The 21,004-nt window shown below is 44.6% G+C and overlaps 1 protein-coding gene across 7 annotated transcripts in view; it reads left to right on the top strand.

Annotated features, from left to right (window-relative positions):
* Nucleotides 1-21,004, top strand: part of LOC147114602 (receptor-type tyrosine-protein phosphatase mu) — a 1,110,132-nt gene that overhangs the window by 347,430 nt on the left and 741,698 nt on the right. For all 7 annotated transcript variants that reach the window (XM_085992394.1, XM_085992393.1, XM_085992392.1 and 4 more), the window contains exon 3: nt 9,005-9,276. In XM_085992394.1, the coding sequence (XP_085848520.1) occupies nt 9,005-9,276 (272 nt within the window). The remainder of the gene's footprint in view (nt 1-9,004; nt 9,277-21,004) is intronic.

The raw sequence follows: 21,004 nt of genomic DNA, 5'->3' as shown, positions 1-21,004 counted from the left end.
AGAGTTCATAAAGTAAAGCTTTGAAGATGTGTTGACTGTTGTGAAGATGTTAAAAAAAATGTTTATGTTTATAGAACACTAACAAAAGTGTTACTGATATCATCTTTATCATTTTTCTTGAAAGTTGATTGATATTGATTTTGTTTAACCTCAAAGGAAGGGGGATGTAATGATCAGTAACATGTCATTCTAGAATGGTACACTAGGTGGGTCTGTATGAATAGTAATGGGCTACCCACGAGGCACTAGTCAAGATGGATACTGCACACAAGTCCACAAGGCTGAATAAATGACTAGCACAAGCTAGCTGTTCATAATAAAAACGTCTATTTATTTATGAACATAACACCAAGTGCACATCCAAATACTTTTTAAATGTGGTTAGGGTTCCTGCATCTACCACCCTTTCAGACAGTGAGTTCCAGACCCCCACAACCCTCTGGGTGAAGAAATTTCCCCTCAAATCCCCTCTAAACCTTCCCCCAATTACTTTAAATCTGTGCCTCCTGGTTTTTGGCCCCTCTGCTAAGGGAAATAAGTCCTTTCTATCCACGTTATCTATGCCCCTGATAATTTTATACACCTCAATAAGGTCCCCCCCTCAGCCTCCTCTGTTCCAAGGAAAACAGACCCAGCCTATCCAGTCTTTCCTCATAGCTAACATTCTCTACGCCCGGCAACATCCTTGTAAATCTCCTCTATACCCTCTCCAGTGCAATCACATCTTTCCTGTAATGTGGTGGCCAGAACTGCACGCAGTACTATAGCTGAGGCCTAACTAGTACATAAGAAATAGGAGCAGGAGTAGGCCAATCGGCCCCTCGAGCCTGCTCCACCATTCAATAAGATCATGGCTGATCTGATCCTAACCTCAAATCTACTATCACTCTACATCCCTCCCGAACCCATGTGATCTCCTGGGAGAGGCGAAAAACCAGATAAAAAACCCAATGGCCAATTTGGGAGAAAAAAATCTGGGAAATTCCTCTCCGACCCATCTAGGCGATCGAAACTCGTCCAGGAGATCACTGTCCCTATATTTTCTACAGTACTTACCTTCTGTAAAAGGTGACCTCCACCCCAGCCAGGAACAGGAATAGAACCATCTCCTGAAATCTAACACATAATTAGAACACAAGAAGTAGGAGCAGAACCAGGCTACACGGCCCCTGGGCCCGCTCCATTACCCACAGGGCCATGACCGTTCCGAACATAGACTCATGTCCAATTTCCTGCCCGCTCCCCGTAACCCCTAATTCCCTTTACTTCTAAGAAACTGTCTATTTCTGTTTTAAATTTATTTAATGATGTAGCTTCCACAGCTTTCTGGGGCAGCAAATTCCATGGACCTACTACCCTCTGAGTGAAGAAGTTTCTCCTCATCTCAGTTTTGAAAGAGCAGCCCCTTATTCAATGACTATGCCCCCTAGTTCTAGTTTCACCCATCATTGGGAACATCCTCACCACATCCACCCGATCAAGCCCCTTCACAATCTTATATGTTTCAATAAGATCGCCTCTCATTCTTCTGAACTCCAATGAGTAGAGTCCCAATCTACTCAACCTCTCCTCATATGTCCACCCCCTCATCCCCGGGATTAACCAAGTGAACCTTCTTTGTACTGACTCGAGAGCAAGTATGTCTTTTCTTAAGTATGGACACCAAAACTGTATGCAGTATTCCAGGTGTGGTCTCACCAATACCTTGTACAACTGCAACAATACCTCCCTGTTTTTATATTCTATCCCCCTAGCAATAAAAGCCAACATTCCATTGGCCTTCTTGATCACTTGCTGCACCTGCATACTAACTTTTTGAGTTTCGTGCACCAGGACCCCCAGATCCCTTTGTACTACAGTACTTTCCAGTTTCTTGCCATTAAGATAATAACTTGCTCTATGATTTTTCCTGCCAAAGTGCATAACCTCACACTTTCCAGTATTGCATTCCATCTGCCAAATCTCTGCCCATTTACTTAGCCTGTCGATGTCCCTTTGCAAGTTTTTTATGTCCTCCTCACTCACTACTTTCCGTCCCATCTTTGAATCATCTGCAAACTTTGATATGTTACACTCGGTCCCCTCCTCCAAATCATTAATATAGATTGTAAAGAGCTGGGGACCCAGCACTGACCCCTGTGGAACACCACTAGTTACTGATTGCCAGTCTGAGAACGAACCATTTATCCCAACTCTCTGCTTTCTGTTAGATAGCCAATCCTCCACCCATGCCAGAATATTACCCCCAATCCCATGATTTTTTATCTTGAGCAATAATCTTTTGTGTGGCACCTTGTCAAATGCCTTTTGGAAGTCTAAATACACTACGTCCACTGGTTCCCCTTTATCCACCCTGTATGTTACTTCCTCAAAGAACTCAAGCAAATTTGTCAAACATGACTTCCCCTTCATAAAACCATGCTGACTTTGTCCTATTAAATTATGTTTATCCAAATGTCCCGTTACTGTCTCCTTAATAGTGTTTTATACAGTTGAAGCATAACCCCCCCTGCTCTTGTATTCTATGCCATGGCTAATAAAGGCAAGCATTCCGTATTAAACACCTTATCTACCTGGCCTGCTACCTTCAGGGATCTGTGGACATGTACTCCAAGGTCCCTTTGTTCCTCTACACTACTCAGTGTCCTACCATTTAATCTGTGCCCCCTGGTTTTTGGCCCCTCTGCTAAGGGAAATAGGTCCTTTCTATCCACTTTATCTATGCCCCTCACAATTTTATACACCTCAATAAGGCCTCCTCTCCGCCTTCTCTGTTCCAAGGAAAACAGACCCAGCCTATCCAGTCTTTCCTCATAACTAACATCAGCTCCACGGATGCTGCCTGGCCTGCTGAGTATTTCCAGCATTTTCTGTTGTTATTTCAGCTACATATTGCTTGCTTTCAAAAACTGAACTCACAGAGATAGAAGACTTGAATTTAGAAAACTCACATCTATATTAACGACAATTAGAAAGTATTCCTATTTTAGTACAATCCAACAAGATCCCTACAGTATATATCAATACAGAAAACAGTAATAATTGAACTGTTCGTTCCGTCATGTATTGCAGAAATCTCCACCATGTTATTCATAGAATTTTACAGCACAGAAAGACGATCATCGTGTCGCTACCAGCACTCAAAACATTCCAGTTTCTCTCCGAACTCTGAATAACTAAAACCTCTCATCCCTGGTATTTTAATAAATCTCTTCTGCACCATCTCAATGACCTTGAGATCCTTCCTAAAGTAGGGCACTCAAAGCAATATACTGACTGTGGCAAAATTTGTATAGCTACAACAGTACATCTTCTTTATTTGTTCTCAGATTGTGGGTGATGCTGACAAGGCCGGCATTTCTTGTCCATTCCTGGTTGCTCTGAGAAGCTGCTGGTGGGCCTTCTCTTTGAACAGGCCTTGTGGCGATGGTGCTCCCACAATGATAATGGCCCAGTAATTCCGTTCCAAACGTGTGAGTACGGTCGGGGTACTCACGCGTCTGGCCGGAGGAAATGCCGGTTTTCAGCATGCACAGCGCATGCGGAGAAAACCGGCATTTCCTGTCCTCTGAACGAAGGGGTTCAGAGGCACAGCGCGTGCGACTGCGCAGGCAGCGCGTGCGCAGTGAACTTCGTCGATTTCATTCATGGATTCAGTGAGGTTAAGTCCTTACAACTTACACATGAAAAAAGCATGTGGAAAGTTGCTCCAGAGGCTGCGGAGGAAGATATATTTTATCGTGGAGCTTCTGAAAGGCAATATTTTTGTTTGGGAAAGGGAGGAAAGTTATTTTAAGAAATGATGAGGTAAGTTTTAAAGTTTAATTTTTTTTTTTTTTAAACGGGTTTTCAGTACTGTAGGTAGAAGGAGCAATTGTGGCTGTGTGAATTGAATTTGCTGTGTTTATTAAATGTGAAAATGACTGTTCTAAAATGAGTAATGTAACATTTCCAACATTTTTAAGAAAGAAACTGTTCATCAGTAATATATTCTTTTAAGTAATTATGTATGTATGTCCGTATATATTCCTTTACGTATATGTATATATTCCTTTACTTATGTGTATGAATGTATGTATTTAATTATGATTTTCCAATAAGTTACTTTCTCTGAAAGTCATAATTAAATACATACATTCATACAGATAAGTAAAAGAATATATACATACATATACGCAAAGGAATATATACAGACATACATACATAATTACTTAAAAGAATATATTACCGATGAAAAGTTTCTTTCTTAAAAATGTTGGAGTCATTTTCACATTTAATAAACACAGCAAATTCAATTCACATAGCCACAATTGCTCCTTCTACCTACAGTACTGAAAACCCGTTTTCAAAAACAAAAATAAACTTTAAAACTTACTTCAGCATTTCTTAAAATAACTTTCCTCCCTTTCCCAAACAAAAATATTGCCTTTCAGAAGCCCCACGATAAAATATATCTTCCTCCGCAGCCTCTGGAGCAACTTTACACATGCTTTTTTCATGTGTAAGTTGTAAGGACTTAACCTCACTGAAAGCATGAATGAAACCGGCGAATTCTACTGCGCACGCGCTGCCTGTGCAGTCGCACGCATTCTGCCTCTGAACCCCTTCGTTCAGAGGACAGGAAATGCCGGTTTTCCCCGCATGCGCTGTGCATGCTGAAAACCGGCATTTCCTCCGGCCAGACGCGTGAGTACCCCGACCGTACTCACGCGTTTGGAACGGAATTACTGGGCCAACATTTTACATGTCAATAAAATGAAAAATTTAACAATTGCACGATTTGCCCCCTCGCATCTGCGACTGAGGGTCCAAGGAGGTGCATTGCGCAAGAGGTCATCGTCGTATGTATCCTCACACTGTTCCCTTTCGGGAACTGTATGAAGTGGTGGAAGGATTTCTGGCCACGTTAACGCTCCTTCTGTGACCATAACCATCTTCATACCAGCCATTAGGGTGGTTAGTCCTATGGCGTGAGGGTTTTACGGGCTCCCACAACCCATCTGAGGGGGGGGGGGGGCCACCCACACCCGCGGACGCAAGTATCCCGCTGGATGTCCACCCAGAATTTATAGTTGGAGCTCCGACTCCACTTGCCGGGACTGTCTGGAGCGGGGCTCGAAACCCTACTCCTTCTGGCCCAGCGGCGGGGATGCTTACCGCTTCGCAAAAGGCCCACTCCACGCAAAAGGTGACACCCATACGTTTCCTGCGGCTTTTCCCTCCCCGTGATTGGAGCCCTATGCTGCCACTTGAAAGACCAAGCTATCATCTGTCCTTTTTGTGGCGCCTTGGACTTCTCATTACCAATGATGAGCAGGCGCTGCGCCTCCACCTCGTTGAGGAGATTGCTGAGGTCATCATCAGTTCAATTGTGAGTTCTTTTAATGCCGTGAATTGTGCTGCCATTTCACGTTGCTAATCTGAGTGGGCCTTTGGCGTAGCGGTAGCATCCCCGCCGCTGGGCCACACGGCGTAGGGTTTCTAACCCCGCTCCAGACAGTCCCGGCAAGTGGAGTCGGAGCTCCGGCTCTAAATTCTGGGTAGACATCCAGTGGGATATTTGCGTCCGTGGGTGTGTGTGGCCCCCCCCCTCGTATAGGTTGTGGGAGCCCGTAAAACCTTCCCGCCATAGGACTAACCACCCTAATGGCTGGTACAAAGATGGTTACGGTCACGGAAGGAGCATTAATCACGGCCAGAAATCCTTCCACCACTTCATACAGTTCCCCAAAGGGAACAGTGTGAAGACACGTACGACGACGACGTTGCTAATTAAATAAATGGAATGAAAAAAATGCTTTCAGGGCTTTTAAAAGTCTTTACATCGCTTTAATTCTGTTTAAAACTACTTCAGATTCTTCAAAATAATGTAAACGTTTTTAAAAGTTTATAAAAGTTACCAAAAGCTTCTTAAAAATACCAAAAACCTATTTAAAATGCTGCTCTACATGTAAAAATGCTCTGCAGCTTGTGAGAAACATTGGGGGCGTGTCCTATTAAACTGAGACCTCAAGGGGCGTGTCTCACTTGCACTGCGCGCTCCAGGCTTCGCGCTGGCTGCACTCCTGGGCGGCGTGACGTCAGACGCTGCCCGGGAGTCATCATTTTAAAACAGGAATTCCAGGCATCCCTGAAGCTCAACGGCCGGCGCGTCGGGTAAGTGCAGATCGGGGGCTTGCACGCGCGGCAAGCCCCCGACCCGAATTTCTGCCCCGTTAGGTATCCCTGAGCCAATGTGGACAGGGAATCTATTTCGTTTATTTGAACTTGTTAACTGAGGCAAGGCCAGCTGTACTTGCTCATTGCATGCCAGCACGTTGCCAAAACTGCTTAATTAATCCCAATAGAAACATGTTGATAGATTCACATTCAATTGGAATCTTCGGGGTTGATTTTCATTCAGCAGTGGGGAAGGAGGCGGGACTACAACTTTCAGGTTTTAGTCCCGCCTACATTGACATCCGGCCAATCCACGCAATTTTCCCTTGATTGACCTTGTTGAGCCCGCCCAGCGGACTCAGCAGGCCAATTAAGGGCCACCCGGCAACAGGTGACATCACAGACTGAAATTTCATCTGTCAAGAGGTCTTGACAGATGAAATATCAGTGTTTCACAGCTGTTTGAAGCTGTCAAACACTGACAGTCTGACTTCTAACCTGAGTCCTTCTACACAGACTCAGTTAGAACTCTCACCGGCACTGAAAGCTGAAGGCTGTCACTTTTGACAGCTCGCAGCCATTTTGCTTTCAGTGCCGGCTGAGTGATGGACTCCTGAAACCTAGAGGAAGAAAGGCTGTTAAGGTAAGTACAGGTAATTTAAACTCCTTTACACACTTTAGACACATCAAACACACTTACCTTTGCACTCATGCACCCATCACTCACCTGAACACCGACATCGCGACTCCTCCAAGTCCTTCAACCCAACGGCCCGCCTGCTCTAACCTGGCGTGGTTTGGAGCCGTCGGGAATCGCACACGGCACCGCTCAAAATAGGGATTAGGCTAAAAACTGCCTGTTAACTACCTGTTAACAGGCAGTTAATTGGCACTAATCCCTTCCTGCCTTGGGTCAGCGGGTCCCAGTGCGGGGCGGGTACCCGCCTCCTGTGAAACTTACGTGGAGGCGGGTTTTGGGCGGGATGGTGTCAGGACTCCCGAATTTGGGATTTCCCCCCCCCCCACATGCCTGAAACACCGCCTGACGGCTCCAGGAAAATCGACCCCTTCATCTCTGGTGTATGACTGAGCTCTGGTGTCCAGAAAGGTTTAAGTTTTGACCCTGGCCTGTGAATTGGCTGATCTCAGATGGGGTGTTTGTGGGATCTCGACAATCGGTAAGGCTTTCTATTCCTGTGTCAGCTGTGGCTCAGTGGGTAGCACTCTCGCCTCTGAGTCAGAAGGTTGTTTGTTCAAAGTCCCACTTCAGAGACTTGAGCACAAAAATCTAGGCTGACACTCCAGTGCAGTGCTGAGGGAGTGCTGCACTGTCGGAGGTGCCGTCTTTCGGATGAGATGTTAAACTGACGCCACGTCTGCTCTCTCAGGTGGATGTAAAAGATCCCAAGGCACTATTTCGAACAAGAGCAGGGGAGTTATCCCCGGTGTCCTGGCCAATATTTATCCCTCAATCATCATAACAAAAACAGATTATCTGGTCATTATCACATTGCGGTTTGTGCGACCTTGCTGTACGCAAATTGGCTGCCGCGTTTCCCACATTACAACAGTGACTCCACTTCAAAAAAGTACTTCATTGGCTGTAAAGCGCTTTGAGATGTCTGTTGGTCGTGAAAGGCGCTATCGAAATGCAAGTCTTTCTTTTTTGTGGGAGACTTCAGATTACAGTTGCTGGGTGATTAGCCTTCTGTTTCTTCCCTAACTAGGCTACAATGGTCTTGCTTTTTATCTTCCACTAAAAGGCCATTACAGCACCTCCTCCATGACCTTCACTCTTGGTTTTACAGCTAACTTGCATCAACTCAGCATTGTGGAAAGTGGGTCTCATAGCAAAAGCTGTCATTACAAGTACAGGAAGGATAAACATATGGTCGCCAAAGAGACAGATATATTTATTAGAAGATTAGAAATACCCAAGGCTATCTTGCATGACGTCAATCAGTACAGCCTTGGAGATTTGAGTTCATTTGTTGATATTCTATGGAGATTGTTTATTTCAACAGATTTTGCAAACTGTTTTTTAGCTACAAAATGGAGTTCTGAGCATAAAATTGATTCTTTAATAAGAGCTTTCCTGTTCGTATTCCTAACACTCCACTTAAGAACACTCAGGCTAGAAATAATTTATCTCCATTTGCATGCTCAATTAGTAACTGTGGGTAGTGAATTCCTGATGAGCGCATTCTGGGAAAGGATTTTTATTTATTAAATTGAACTTGTCCTTAATAAGAATCAGCGATATGTGCTGATTGTTATAAATCTCATCATCAAGACACTACTTATGAAATAACGCTGGACAGCCAGCTGGTGGCGCCGTCCAAGGAGTATAAATACTCGGGCGTGGGCCGCAGCTTTCCAGGGACATTTTGTAAGACAAGGAGCTAGTGAAATACAACTAGACTCCCATGTTCTGAAACAAGTTGATTAAAGCCTTTCTTTATGCTCAAACCAAGTGCGTAGTGAGTTTTATTACTTCACTGATTATATATGAATTTCATTTGCGACTCAAAATCCAATCTGGGTGACTGTCTGGGCTGCCCGTACCCATCGAATTACAGCCCAGCAAGAGTTAATGCCTTCAGGAGAGAAGGGAGAAAAGATTCTGTTGGTATTGGGCTGAGCACATTGATCCAGTGTCGGTGCATCACTATAAACAACTTTAGCGGACTTGCATGCACACAGTAATCTGTTGCTTTTCCATGTGGGGTGATTATTTATCTTTGGCTTCTGACACATTTTTGTATCAATTTATTTGCTCTTGATGCCGGTTTGATTTATCGGCTCCCGTCTCTAACGAGCTTCAAATTCCACCTCTTGTACACAGGATCCTTTATGATGGTTAACTCCTCCGGACGTCAGGCAGGACAAAAAGCACATCTTCTGCTGTCGAAACTGAAAGAGAATGACACACACTGCATCGATTTCCATTACTTTTTATCTGGCAAGGAAGGGGCCAACCCTGGGTTACTAAATGTTTATGTGAAGGTCAATGATGGACCTCTTGGGAACCCAATCTGGAATGTGTCTGGAATGATGACAAGAAGCTGGAACAGAGCAGAGTTGGCCATAAGTACTTTCTGGCCAAATTTCTATCAGGTACTGTAAATTCAATATTCATTTCTATTTTACTGGAATTTCTCAATCTGTTGACAACTATAGATCAATCTTTTTTCAAGCCATCATTAAATTGTAGAGAAGTTTGATAAATTGCATTTTATATACTGAGTATATAACCTGGTCTGTTCTGAGGTCGCAGATCTCAAAGCGGTAAGAGTGCTAAACTTGACTTACCTGGGTGAGAGAGGTGGAAAAAAAATCAACCAGTGTTCTCGCTCCTGTTTGCTGTCCATTACCCCTGATGGAAATATTTATGTGTCATGATCAGGCTCGGCTGAACTATTCTACTTCTCTGCAGTCGAACAGCCTGCTGACCGTAAGAACATAAGAAATAGGAGCAGGAATAGGCCACTTGGCCCCTCGAGCCTGCTCCGCCATTCAATAAGATCACGGCTGATCTTGGTCAAAGCCACTTCCCTGCCCGCTCCCCATAACCCTTCACTCCCTTATCTTGCAAAAATCTCAGTGTTAAAGCGTGCACACAAAGAACGACCATCTGCGTGAGGTACTGAAGAACTGATGGCCTCTGTGGAATGGAGCCGAGCATGATAGAGTACCTTCAGAAAGGGAGAACGTTGGAAAGAACATAGTGCCTTGGATATGTTGAGAAGTTTAAAGACCTCTCAGAATTCCGATGACCTACATCTTCTTCCTGAACTCCATCCTCTCGTTGTTTGACATCGCCCAAGCCCTCCCCTCCAATACGTATAGCCCATTCTGTGCTGTCTGTCATTCTAAGAACATAAGAACATAAGAAATAGGAGCAGGAGTAGGCCAATCGGCGCCTCGAGCCTGCTCTGCCATTCAATAAGATCATGGCTGATCTGATCCCAACCGCCAATCTACTATCACAGAACCATCTCCTGAATCTAACAGAATTAGACACATGAAATAGGAGCAGGATCAGGCTACACGGCCCCTGGGCCCGCTCCGCTACCCACAGGGCCATGACCGATCCAAACCTAGACTCATGTCCAAATACCTGCCCGCTCCCCGTAACCCTTAATTCCCTTTACTTCTAGGAAACTGTCTATTTCTGTTTTAAATTTATGTAATGATGTAGCTTCTACAGCTTTTTGGGGCAGCATATTCCATGGATCTACCACCCTCTGAGTGAAGTAGTTCCTCCTCATCTCAGTTTTGAAAGAGCAGCCCCTTATTCTAAGACTATGCCCTCTAGTTCTAGTTTCACCCATCATCGGGAACATCCTCCCCGCATCCACCCGATCCAACCCCTTCACAATCTTATATGTTTCAATAAGATCGCCTCTCATTCTTCTGAACTCCAATGAGTAGAGTCCCAATCTACTCAACCTCTCCTCATATGTCCATCCCCTCATCCCCGGGATTAACCGAGTGAACCTTCTTTGTACTGACTCGAGAGCAAGTATGTCTTTTCTTAAGTATGGACACCAAAACTGTATGCAGTATTCCAGGTGCGGTCTCACCAATACCTTGTACAACTGAAGCAATACCTCCCTATTTTTATATTCTATCCCCCTAGCAATGAAAGCCAACATTCCATTGGCCTTCTTAATCACTTGCTGCACCTGCATACTAACCTTTTGAGTTTCGTGCAACAGGACCCCCAGATCCCTTTGTACTTCCGTACTTTCCAGTTTCTTGCCATTAAGATAATAACTTGCTCTACGATTTTTCCTGCCAAAGTGCATAACCTCACACTTTCCAGTATTGTATTCCATCTGCCAAATCTCTGCCCACTTACTTAGCCTGTCTATGTCCCCTTGCAGGTTTTTTATGTCCTCCTCACTCACTACTTTCCCTCCTGTCTTAGTATCATCTGCAAACTTTGATATGTTACACTCGGTCCCCTCCTCCAAATCGTTAATATAGATTGTAAAGAGTTGGGGACCCAGCACTGACCCCTGCGGAACACCACTAGTTACTGATTGCCAGTCTGAGAATGAACCATTTATCCCAACTCTCTGCTTTCTGTTAGATAGCCAATCCTCTATCCATGCCAGAATATTACCTCCAATCCTGTGATTTTTTATCTTAAGCAATAATCTTGTGTGGCACCTTGTCAAATGCCTTTTGGAAGTCTAAATACGCTACGTCCACTGGTTCCCCTTTATCCACCCTATATGTTACTTTCTCAAAGAATTCCAGCAAATTTGTCAAACATGACTTCCCCTTCATAAAACCATGCTGACTTTGTCCTATTAAATTATGTTTATCCAAATGTCCTGTTACTGTCCCCTTAATAATGGACTCCAACATTTTACCTACCACAGATGTTAGGCTAACCGGTCTATAGTTTCCAGCCTTCTGTCTACTGCCCTTTTTAAATAAGGGTGTTACATTAGCAGTTTTCCAGTCTGCCGGGACCTTTGCTGAGTCCAGGGAGTTTTGGAAAATTATTACCAATGCATCCACAATCCCTACCACCACTTCCCTCAAGACCCTAGGATGTAAGCCATCAGGTCCAAGTGATTTATCTGCCTTGAGTCCCGTTATTTTACCGAGTACCACTTCCTTAGTGATTTTGATCATGTTTAGCTCCTCCCCCCCTATAGCCCCCTGTTTGTCCAGTGTTGGGATATTCTTAGTGTCCTCTACTGTAAAGACTGATACAAAATATTCATTCAGTGTTTTTGCCATCTCCATATTTCCCACCATTAATTTCCCGGTCTCATCCTCTAAGGGACCAACATTTACTTTAGCCACCCTTTTTCTTTTCATATAACTATAAAAACTCTTACTATCTGTTTTTATATTTTTTGCTAATTTACTTTCATAATCTATCTTCCCTTTCTTAATCAATCTTTTTTTTTTATTTTTGCTGTCTTTTAAAGTTTTCCCAATCCTCTATCCTCCCACTAAATTTGGCTACCTTATATGCCCTTGTTTTTAGTCGAATACTATCCTTAATTTCTTTACTTAACCAAAGATGGCTGTCTTTTCTTTTACACCCTTTTCTTCTCAGAGGAATATATATTTTTTGGAAGTTGTAAAATAACTCCTTAAATGTACACCACTGATCATGTATCGTCTTACCCTTTAATCTATTTTCCCAATCCACTCTACTCAATTCCGCTCTCATACCTTCATAGTCTCCTTTATTCAAGCTTAGCACGCTTGTTTGAGATCCAATCATCTCTGTGCATTGGCTGCTTAACAGGAAACATGGCAATGCTATATTTGCAGATGTAACTGTTCTTTTAACCAACCTTTCTTAAGCACCGAGTAACAGCTTGAAAAATGTGCAATCTGGCAAGAACGCAATCAAAGATTCTGGATGATTTTTTAAATTGTGCGAGAACTGGGTTATGGCCTATTAACACACTTTCAGCTAACATGTGCAATTGTAATCTTTTTTCTGTCCATTCCAAGAAACAGTTGAATGTTTGTGTGCCTGCTGTGTGAGTTGATTAGAGTCCCATTTACAGTGGGAAGGGAAACACAGAGCAGAGAGCTTCTTTCATGAACAACATTTAGAGGCGCCACGTCATGAAGCAAAGTAACTCTGGTTCCATCTGCCGATGAGCAAGTAGGTGCTGCTGGCTTGTTGTTGTTGCTTTCAATTTGCTGCAATTTGGGAAACTGCGGAATAACAGAAGTCCTTCAACAGGCGACTGCAGTTTGCGCTGTGCACCTGATGGAATGGTCAATCTGGGGAAAGAATAACCATTTAACCTCCCTCCAACCTCCCTTTCCTCTCCAAAATCCTTGAACGTGCTGTCGCCTCTCAAATCCGTGCCCATCTTTCCCGCAACTCCATGTTTGAATCCATCCAATCAGGTTTCTGCCCCTGCCACAGTACCGAAACGGCTCTCAGCAAAGTCACAAATGACATCCTTTGTGACTGTTACAAAGGTAAACTATCCCTCCTCGTCCTTCTTGACTTGTCTGCAGCCTTTGACACGGTTGACCACTCCATCCTTCTCTAACGCCTCTCCACCGTCGTTCTTAGCCCCCTCCTATTTCTCATCTACAAGCTGCCCCTTGGCGACATCATCTGAAAATACAGTGTCAGTTTCCACATGTATACTGACGACACCCAGCTCTACCTCACTACCACTTCTCTTGCCCCCTCCACGGTCTCTAAATTGTCAGCCTGCTTGTCCGACATCCAGTTCTGGATGAGCGGAACTTTTTCCAATTAATTATTGGGAAGACTGAAGCCATTGTTTTCGATCCCTGCCACAAACTCCGTTCCCTAGCCACTGACTCCATCCCTTTCCCTTACATTTGTCTGAGGCTGGACCACACTGTTCACAACCTTGGTGTCATATTTGACCCTGAAATGAGCTTCCGACCACATATCCGCAGCAAAGACCGCATACTTCCGCCTCCATAACATCGCCCGTCTCCGCCCTTGCCTCAGCTCATCCGCTGCTGAAACCCTCATCCATGCCGTTGTTACCTCTAGACTTGACTATTCCAATGCACTCCTGGCTGGCCTCCCACATTCCACCCTACGTAAACTTGGTCATCCAAAACTCGGCTGCCTGTGTCCTAACTCGCACCAAGTCCCGATCGCCCACCACCCCTGTGCTCGCTGACCTACATTGAATCCCGGTTAAGCATCGCCTCGATGTCAAAATTCTCATCCTTGTTTTCAAAACCCACCATGGCCTCGCCCTTTCCAATCTCTGTAATCTCCTCCAGGCCCGCAACCCCACCCCACCACCCCCCCCCCCCCCAAGATATGTGCGCTCCTCAAATTCTGCCCTCTTGAGCATCTCTGATATAATCGCTCAACCATTGGTGGCCGTGCCTTCCGTTGCCTAGGCCCTAAGCTCTGGAATTCCCTGCCTAAACCTCTCCGCCTCTCTTTCCTCCTTTGAGACGCCCCTTAAAACCTATCTCTTTGACCAATGCTTTTGGTCGCCTGCCCTGGTGACTCGGTGTCAAATTTTTTGACTTGCAACACTCCTATGAAGCACCTTGGGATGTTTTACTACATTAAAGGAGCTCTATAAATACAAGTTGTTGTTGTTGTTAACAGGAGTAAACTGCCCCAATTATTTGGTTAACAGACATGAGCACAATGAGTTAGACAGGAAATGATTTGGGATTTTCACTATCAGTCTATTCAGTGAATTGATTTTGTTGTGTTCTGTGATCTGAATGCGCCTCACCTCTGCTGATCAATGGAAAAGTGGGGCAGAAGCGATGTCCTTTTTTTTTACCAGCTATAGACCGGGTGCTGCTGTTAAAACTCTTTCCTTGTTTTTGTGCCAATCTGACCACTGCAAGTAGTGCTCTTGTGCACCTCCATGTGGTTGAATGCAGAATAACACAAAGGAAACATTGGCTTACCTCGCGACTGCAGCACAGAAACAGGCCATTTGGCCCAACTAGTCTATGTCGGCGTTTATGCTCCACACGAGTCTCCTCCCACAGCTCTTCGTGTAACCCTATCAGCATACTTTTCTATTCCTTTCTCCCTTATGTGCTTATCTAGCTTTCCTCGCCGGGAAAATGCTGGAAGCCATTGTTAAGGAAGTGGTATCAAAGTCACTTAGAAAATCATAACATGATTAGGCAGAGTCAACATTGTTTTATGAAAGGGAAATCGTGTTTGACAAATTTATTAGAGTTTTTTGAGGATGTAACTAGCAGGGTAGATAAAGGGGAACAAGTGGATGAAGTATATTTGGATTTCCAAAAGGCATTCGATAAGGTGCCACATAAAAGGTTATTACACAAGATTAGAGCTCATGGGGTTGGGGGTAATATAGTAGCATGGATAGAGGATTGGTTAATGGACAGAAAACAGAGAGTAGGGATAAACGGATCTTTTTCAGGTTGGCAGGCTGTAACTAGTGGGGTGCCGCAAGGATCAGTGTTGGGGCCTCAGCTATTACAATCGATATTAATGGCCTAGATGAAGGGACCGAGTGTAATGTATCCAAGTTTGCTAATGATACAAAGCTAGGTGGGACAGTAAACTGTGAGGAGAACACAAAGGCCTAGAAATTCACTATGGCCCCGCCAGCTGGCTAGCGCCCAAAAGTTAGCGCTGGGCGCGGAGCCATTTGGGACCGTCAGATATTCAGTTTTTGCGCCCCAACTCGGAACCGGGCGCTATTCCAGGGTGTGCCGGCCCCCGCTTGGGGCGCTGAAACTGAATTTCAGCGCTCTAGGCGCCGCTGCGCCACCCGCTGCGGAGCGGCAGGCTGCGGTACTGCAGGCCTCCTCCTTCTCTTAAGGGGGAGGTGCGTGCAACGGGGAGATCGCCGCTGGATAGTGCCGGCAAATGAGCCCGGCACCACGGAGAAGTGCCGGGTTCGCGGAAAGCAGCTGGCAATGCCGCGGGGGGGGGGGGTGGAGGAGGCCGGGGAAGGAGGTGCGGGCAGGCGGCCGCCGAAAAAGCGGCCGGCCGCACCTCCACCTTAAAGCGCCCCACTAAGGCTACAGTACGGCCCCGTTTTCTGATCGCTGTTTGCGGCCGCTGCGGAAGAGGTGGCCGCAACTAAATATGGGGATCGGGCCGGTATCGGGGCGGAACCGGGGCACTGCGCACACCGATGACGTCATCGGTGCCGGCGCAGCGCTAACGGCTACTGCCGCCATTACCGCTGCGCTGAATATCAGCGCAAACTCCTGTATTGGCGCAGAAGCCCTCTTTAGGCGGTAACTGGCCGCAAAGCTGGCGGCGCCTTACTGAATTTCTAGGCCAAAGTGTCTGCAATGGGATATAGATAGACTAAGTGAGTGGGCAGTAAGGTGGAAGATGGAGTATAATGTAGGGAAATGTGAGGTTATTCACTTTGGTAGGAAGAATAGAAAAACAGAATATTTTTTAAATGGTGAGAAACTTTCAAATGTTTGAGTTCAGAGAGATTTGGGTGTCCTCATGCAAGAAACACAGAAAGCTAGCATGCAGGTACAACAAGCAATAAAGAAGGCAAATGTCATGTTGGCTTTTATTGCAAGGGGGTTGGAGTATAAGAGTAAGGAAGTCTTGCTACAATTGTACTGGGCCTTGGTGAGACCACACCTGGAGTACTGTGCACAGTTTTGGTCTCCTTATCTAAGGAAGGATATACTTGCCTTGGAGGCGATGCAACGAAGGTTCACTCGATTGGTTCCTGGGATGAGAGGGCTGCCCTATGATGAGAGATTGTGTAGGATGGGCCTATACTCTCTGGAATTTAGAAGAATGAGAGGTGATCTCATTGAAACGTACAAGATTCTGAAGGGGATTGACAGGGTAGATGCTGAGAGGTTGTTTCCCCTGGCTGGAGTGTCTAGAACTAGGGGGCATAGTCTCAGGATAAGGGGTTGGCCATTTAAGACTGAGATGAGGAAGAATTTCTTCACTCAGAGGGTTGTGAATCTTTGGTATTCTCTGCCCCAGAGAGCTGTGAATGCTGAGTCTTTGAGTATATTCAAGGCTGAGATAGATAGATTTCTGGACTCTAGGGGAATCAAGGGATATGGAGGTTGGGCAGGAAAGTGGAGTTGAGGTCGATGATCAGCCATGATCTTATTGAATGGCGGAGCAGGTTTGAAGGGCCGTATGATCTACTCCTGCTCCTATTTCTTATGTTCTTATGTTCTAAATGCGCCTATGGAAACGAGGAAAAATCTAATTCAAAATTGTCAAATGTGGCATTGAAGTACTGTAATTGAATATAAATTGCAAAGTGCCCTCAATAAATATGTCAATGTCAGGAGTATTGCAGACTGCTGTATCAGGGGCCGTACAAACACTCATTATCATTGACTGCTGCTCTCAGTTGGTGAAGACTGAGCCACATTCAATTAAAGATCTTTAAGTTACTATGTCAGGAGAAGGGAATACTTACTGAAGGGTTGCTGACCCATCCTCTTAATCATGGATGTTGTGTATTACAAGGAGACCAAGGAGAGGTGAAGGGGAAAAAAAGAAAATACTTTTCTAAGCTGTTAGTCATACAGCAATTGTTCTGTACCAGCGGGCAAGGTACAATAACTTAGTGACTATTTATTGAAACTGTTTCTGACTCTGCCCTCCGTGTTACCATCAAACTGATGGCTGCACAGTGTTCAGTGCCATTCACAACTCCTCAGATAATGAAGCAGTCCATGCCCGCACCCAACAAGACCCGGACGATGTTCAGGCTTGGGCTGATAAGTGGCAGGTAACATTCGCGCCACACAAGAGCCAGGCAATGACTATCTCCAACAAGCGAGAGTCTAACCACCGCTCTTTGACATTCAACGGCATTACCATCGCCGAATCCCCCGCCATCAACATCCTGGGGGTCACCATTGACCAGAAACTTAAATGGACCAGCCACACAAATACTGTGGCAACAAGAGCAGGTCAGAGGCTAGGTATTCTGCGGCGAGTGTTTCACCTCCTGACTCCCCAAAGCCTTTCCATCAGCTACGAGGCACAAGTAAGGAGTGTGATGGAATACTCTTTGCTTGCCTGGATGAGTGCAGCTCCAACAACACTCAAGAAGCTCGACACCATCCAGGACAAAGCAGCCCGCTTGATTGGTACCCCATCTACCACCTTAAACATTCACTGCCTCCACCACCGGCGTACCGTGGCTGCAGTGTGTACCATCTTAAGATGCACTGCAGCAACTCGCCAAGGTTTCTTCGGTAGCACCTCCCAAACCCGCGACCTCTACCACCTAGAAGGACAAGGGCAGCAGGCGCATGGGAACACCACCACCTCCAAGTTCCCCTCCAAGTCACACACCATCCTGACTTAGAAGTATATCGCTGTTCCTTCATCGTCGCTGGGTCAAAAGCCTGAAACTCCCTCCCTAACAGCACTGTGGGAGTACCTTCACCACACGGACTGCAGCGGTTCAGGAGGCAGCTGACCACCACCTTCTCAAGGGCAATTAGGGATGGGCAATAAATGCTGCCTTGCCAGCGACGCCCACATCCCATAAACAAATTAAAAAAAACACTCCCTATTTAGTTGTAGTCATATTAATGAGATTAAAGTAAAATACTAAATATCCATATTAAGTTGCAAATGTTTGCAGGTCTATGATGTTTCAGGGATTGAGGGCTCACCCACAAGAGTAGACTAAAGCTCAGAAGCTGAAAGTATATAGAATAAAAAACAAGGGTAAAACACTATAAACATAACGCCCTATAATATAAGGTGCTCAACATAAGACTACAAGCCAGATACCATTGAGGAAGGCCATTCAGCCTATCCTAGGCAACCCATCCAGAAAGACCTTGCAATAATCCCATCACGGCATCTAACTGCTTCTTAAATGATTCCATAGTCCATGTGTTGGTCACTCTTTGTGCGCAACATAACTTCCTGACATCAGTCCTCAATAATTCCTTTAATAATTTGAACCTGTATCCCCTTGTCCTACTCTCACGGTTTATTGGGAAATAATTTTCCAGCTATATCTTGAATGTCTCTCTTAAATCTCGGCAACCAGAACTCATGTCAGTACTCAAGGTTGGGTCTCACCACCACGTATACAGTTTGAGCAGGACCTCTTTTGACTTGTACTCTATTATTTTGGCTCTGATTAGCATTCTATTAGCCTTGTTGATTGCTGCTCCACGGAAATTGGACATGTTGAGTATCAAGCCCACCAAAAACTCTCTTAACTTCATCCTTAACTACTTTGACTTCACTCGTGGAGTATTTATATCACCCATTACTTCATCCTTAGCTATTTTGGCACCATTCCTATGTTTCTTCCTGCTTTACACTTTCTTGCTTCAAATTTTGTTTGTCATCGTTCTGGCCACTTACAAATTTTGCCGAAATCCTTTGATAGTTCCTGAGCTGCTTCCTCAGATTTAAAAGTCTGCAATTTTTTTCCTCTTTGTTCTTGGGATGTGGACAACACTGGCAAGGCAATATTTATTGTTTTAGGGCATTTCTCTATGTTAAAAGGTGCTATATAAATGCAAGTTGTTGTTGCCCATCCTTCCTTATCCTGAGAATGGTTAGAGAAACCACACAGTACACGAATGGGGTCACATGTAGGCAGGGACGGCAGGTTTCCTTCCCTAAAGGACACTAGCGAACGAGCTGAGTTGTTTTCTGCTGCTAGCCCACAATTTACCAGAATAATTGAATTTAATTTCACAATTTCATGGAGGGATTTGATCTCACGACCTCAAGTTGTTAATGTAAATTAGAAACAGTCGGGGTCCCAAAGCAAAGACAGAGTCAACTTCAAAATGTAGTAGGGCAGGGCTCCGTGTTAAATGACAGTCCATGTTACATTGTTTTCATTTCCACTTGTGACACTGAGCCCCTAACTCATTTGCAACACTGTTCCTTGCACTTACCTTACTGGTGGAAATCAGAACATATTCCACAGACTGTATAAATCTTTAGCCAGAGAGCTGCAATATATTCTTATTTCTGTAGGGGTATTAATGGCAGAAAAAACATGTCCTATGGGTATAGTGAGTAATAGCAGATCAAAGGTGAAAATCAGGCTACAAAAAGCTATTAACCTGCCAGAACCTTATATTTTTCAACAAGAGCTTGAGGTCAATCGTCTGGATGTTAAACCTCGCTTCTTAGTTCCAGGCTGTTGGCGCTATTTATTAATACTGATACAGTTTTTTTTACTGTTGAGTTAACACCCTGCAGCTCGCCAACTTTCATGGTTTTTGCGAAGCTATAAATATGTGATTAGCAAGGTTACAGATATGAGCGGCGATACATAATTAGAGCATTGTGCTGCTTGATGTTACCTGGCTTTGACACAAACAAGCTCATCTGAAGTTTAAAAAAAAAACCAGGGTGGTTTCTTCTGTCAATTGATGCATTTACCTCCCAGCAGCACCGGCTGTAAGGATGGCAATGTGGCAAGACTTAACAGCTCATTTGGCTTGTTTTCACTGAAGCAGAGGGGATGGGGAGTCTGTGCTATCCAGCTGCTGCCTTGTTTCCTGTTTGGGTAAGGATTTGGTGGTCAGCCTGATGTACAACAGCTTGCAGGCGAAAAATCCAAGTCGGCTTTCACGAGTAACTTGGAGGAGAGTGCAGTTTTGCTGAGGCGTTTCCTGATTGATAAGGTTGCCAGACATTTTCCCAAGAAGATTTGAGCTAACAAAAGAGTGATAATGCCCATGATTTGTTTTGCTGCTCTGACAGTTTTGATTCCGCAGTAATCTCACTTTTTAAACCAGCAGTCCCTGCGTATCACTCTAACTGACCGGTTTATCAGGGCGATTCAGGTCTGCCGTATCTTCAGCAAGTTCCTGTGCAAAATGTAAAAACACTCAGTCAATCGTTTCTTACATTTTTTGAAAATCAATTGACCCTTGAAATTTACAGACCTCGGATTTGCAGGATTTCTAAACAAGCTTTATCTTCAAAAAAAAATGTTATAGGATCCAATATTTCTGTCAGCTTACAAATCAAGCATGTTTCAGGAAAGTAGCTGTCCGACACCATATCATCATTTCCTGATGATAAACAAAAATGCATTGAAATGTTTAACGCAGTATTAAAATCTTTTTTTTTGCCAGAATGTCCGAAGTGTTTGAGATCAGTTTTATATATTTGTGTTATATTAAGCTCAGTTACAATGAACTGCAACTCGAAATAGTGGCATGCTGATCTCGGCAAGGCAGCAGTTTTGGGCACTATTTTTGGTTTTAGAACTTCTGGACTAATGAGGAAGACCATCAACATTTGAAGACCACCCAGCTATCACTAACTCATGCTAACAAGAGGGCATGTGCTGAGACTGGATTCGGAGACAAGCCAGTTCAGCTGTGATGGCTTCTAAAC

Source organism: Somniosus microcephalus, chromosome 7, assembly GCF_052327205.1.
Source record: "Somniosus microcephalus isolate GS21.2 chromosome 7, FLI_Smic_1.0, whole genome shotgun sequence".
In the NCBI taxonomy this organism is placed as follows: domain Eukaryota; kingdom Metazoa; phylum Chordata; class Chondrichthyes; order Squaliformes; family Somniosidae; genus Somniosus; species Somniosus microcephalus.
This window is presented reverse-complemented; position numbering and strand designations above follow the sequence as displayed.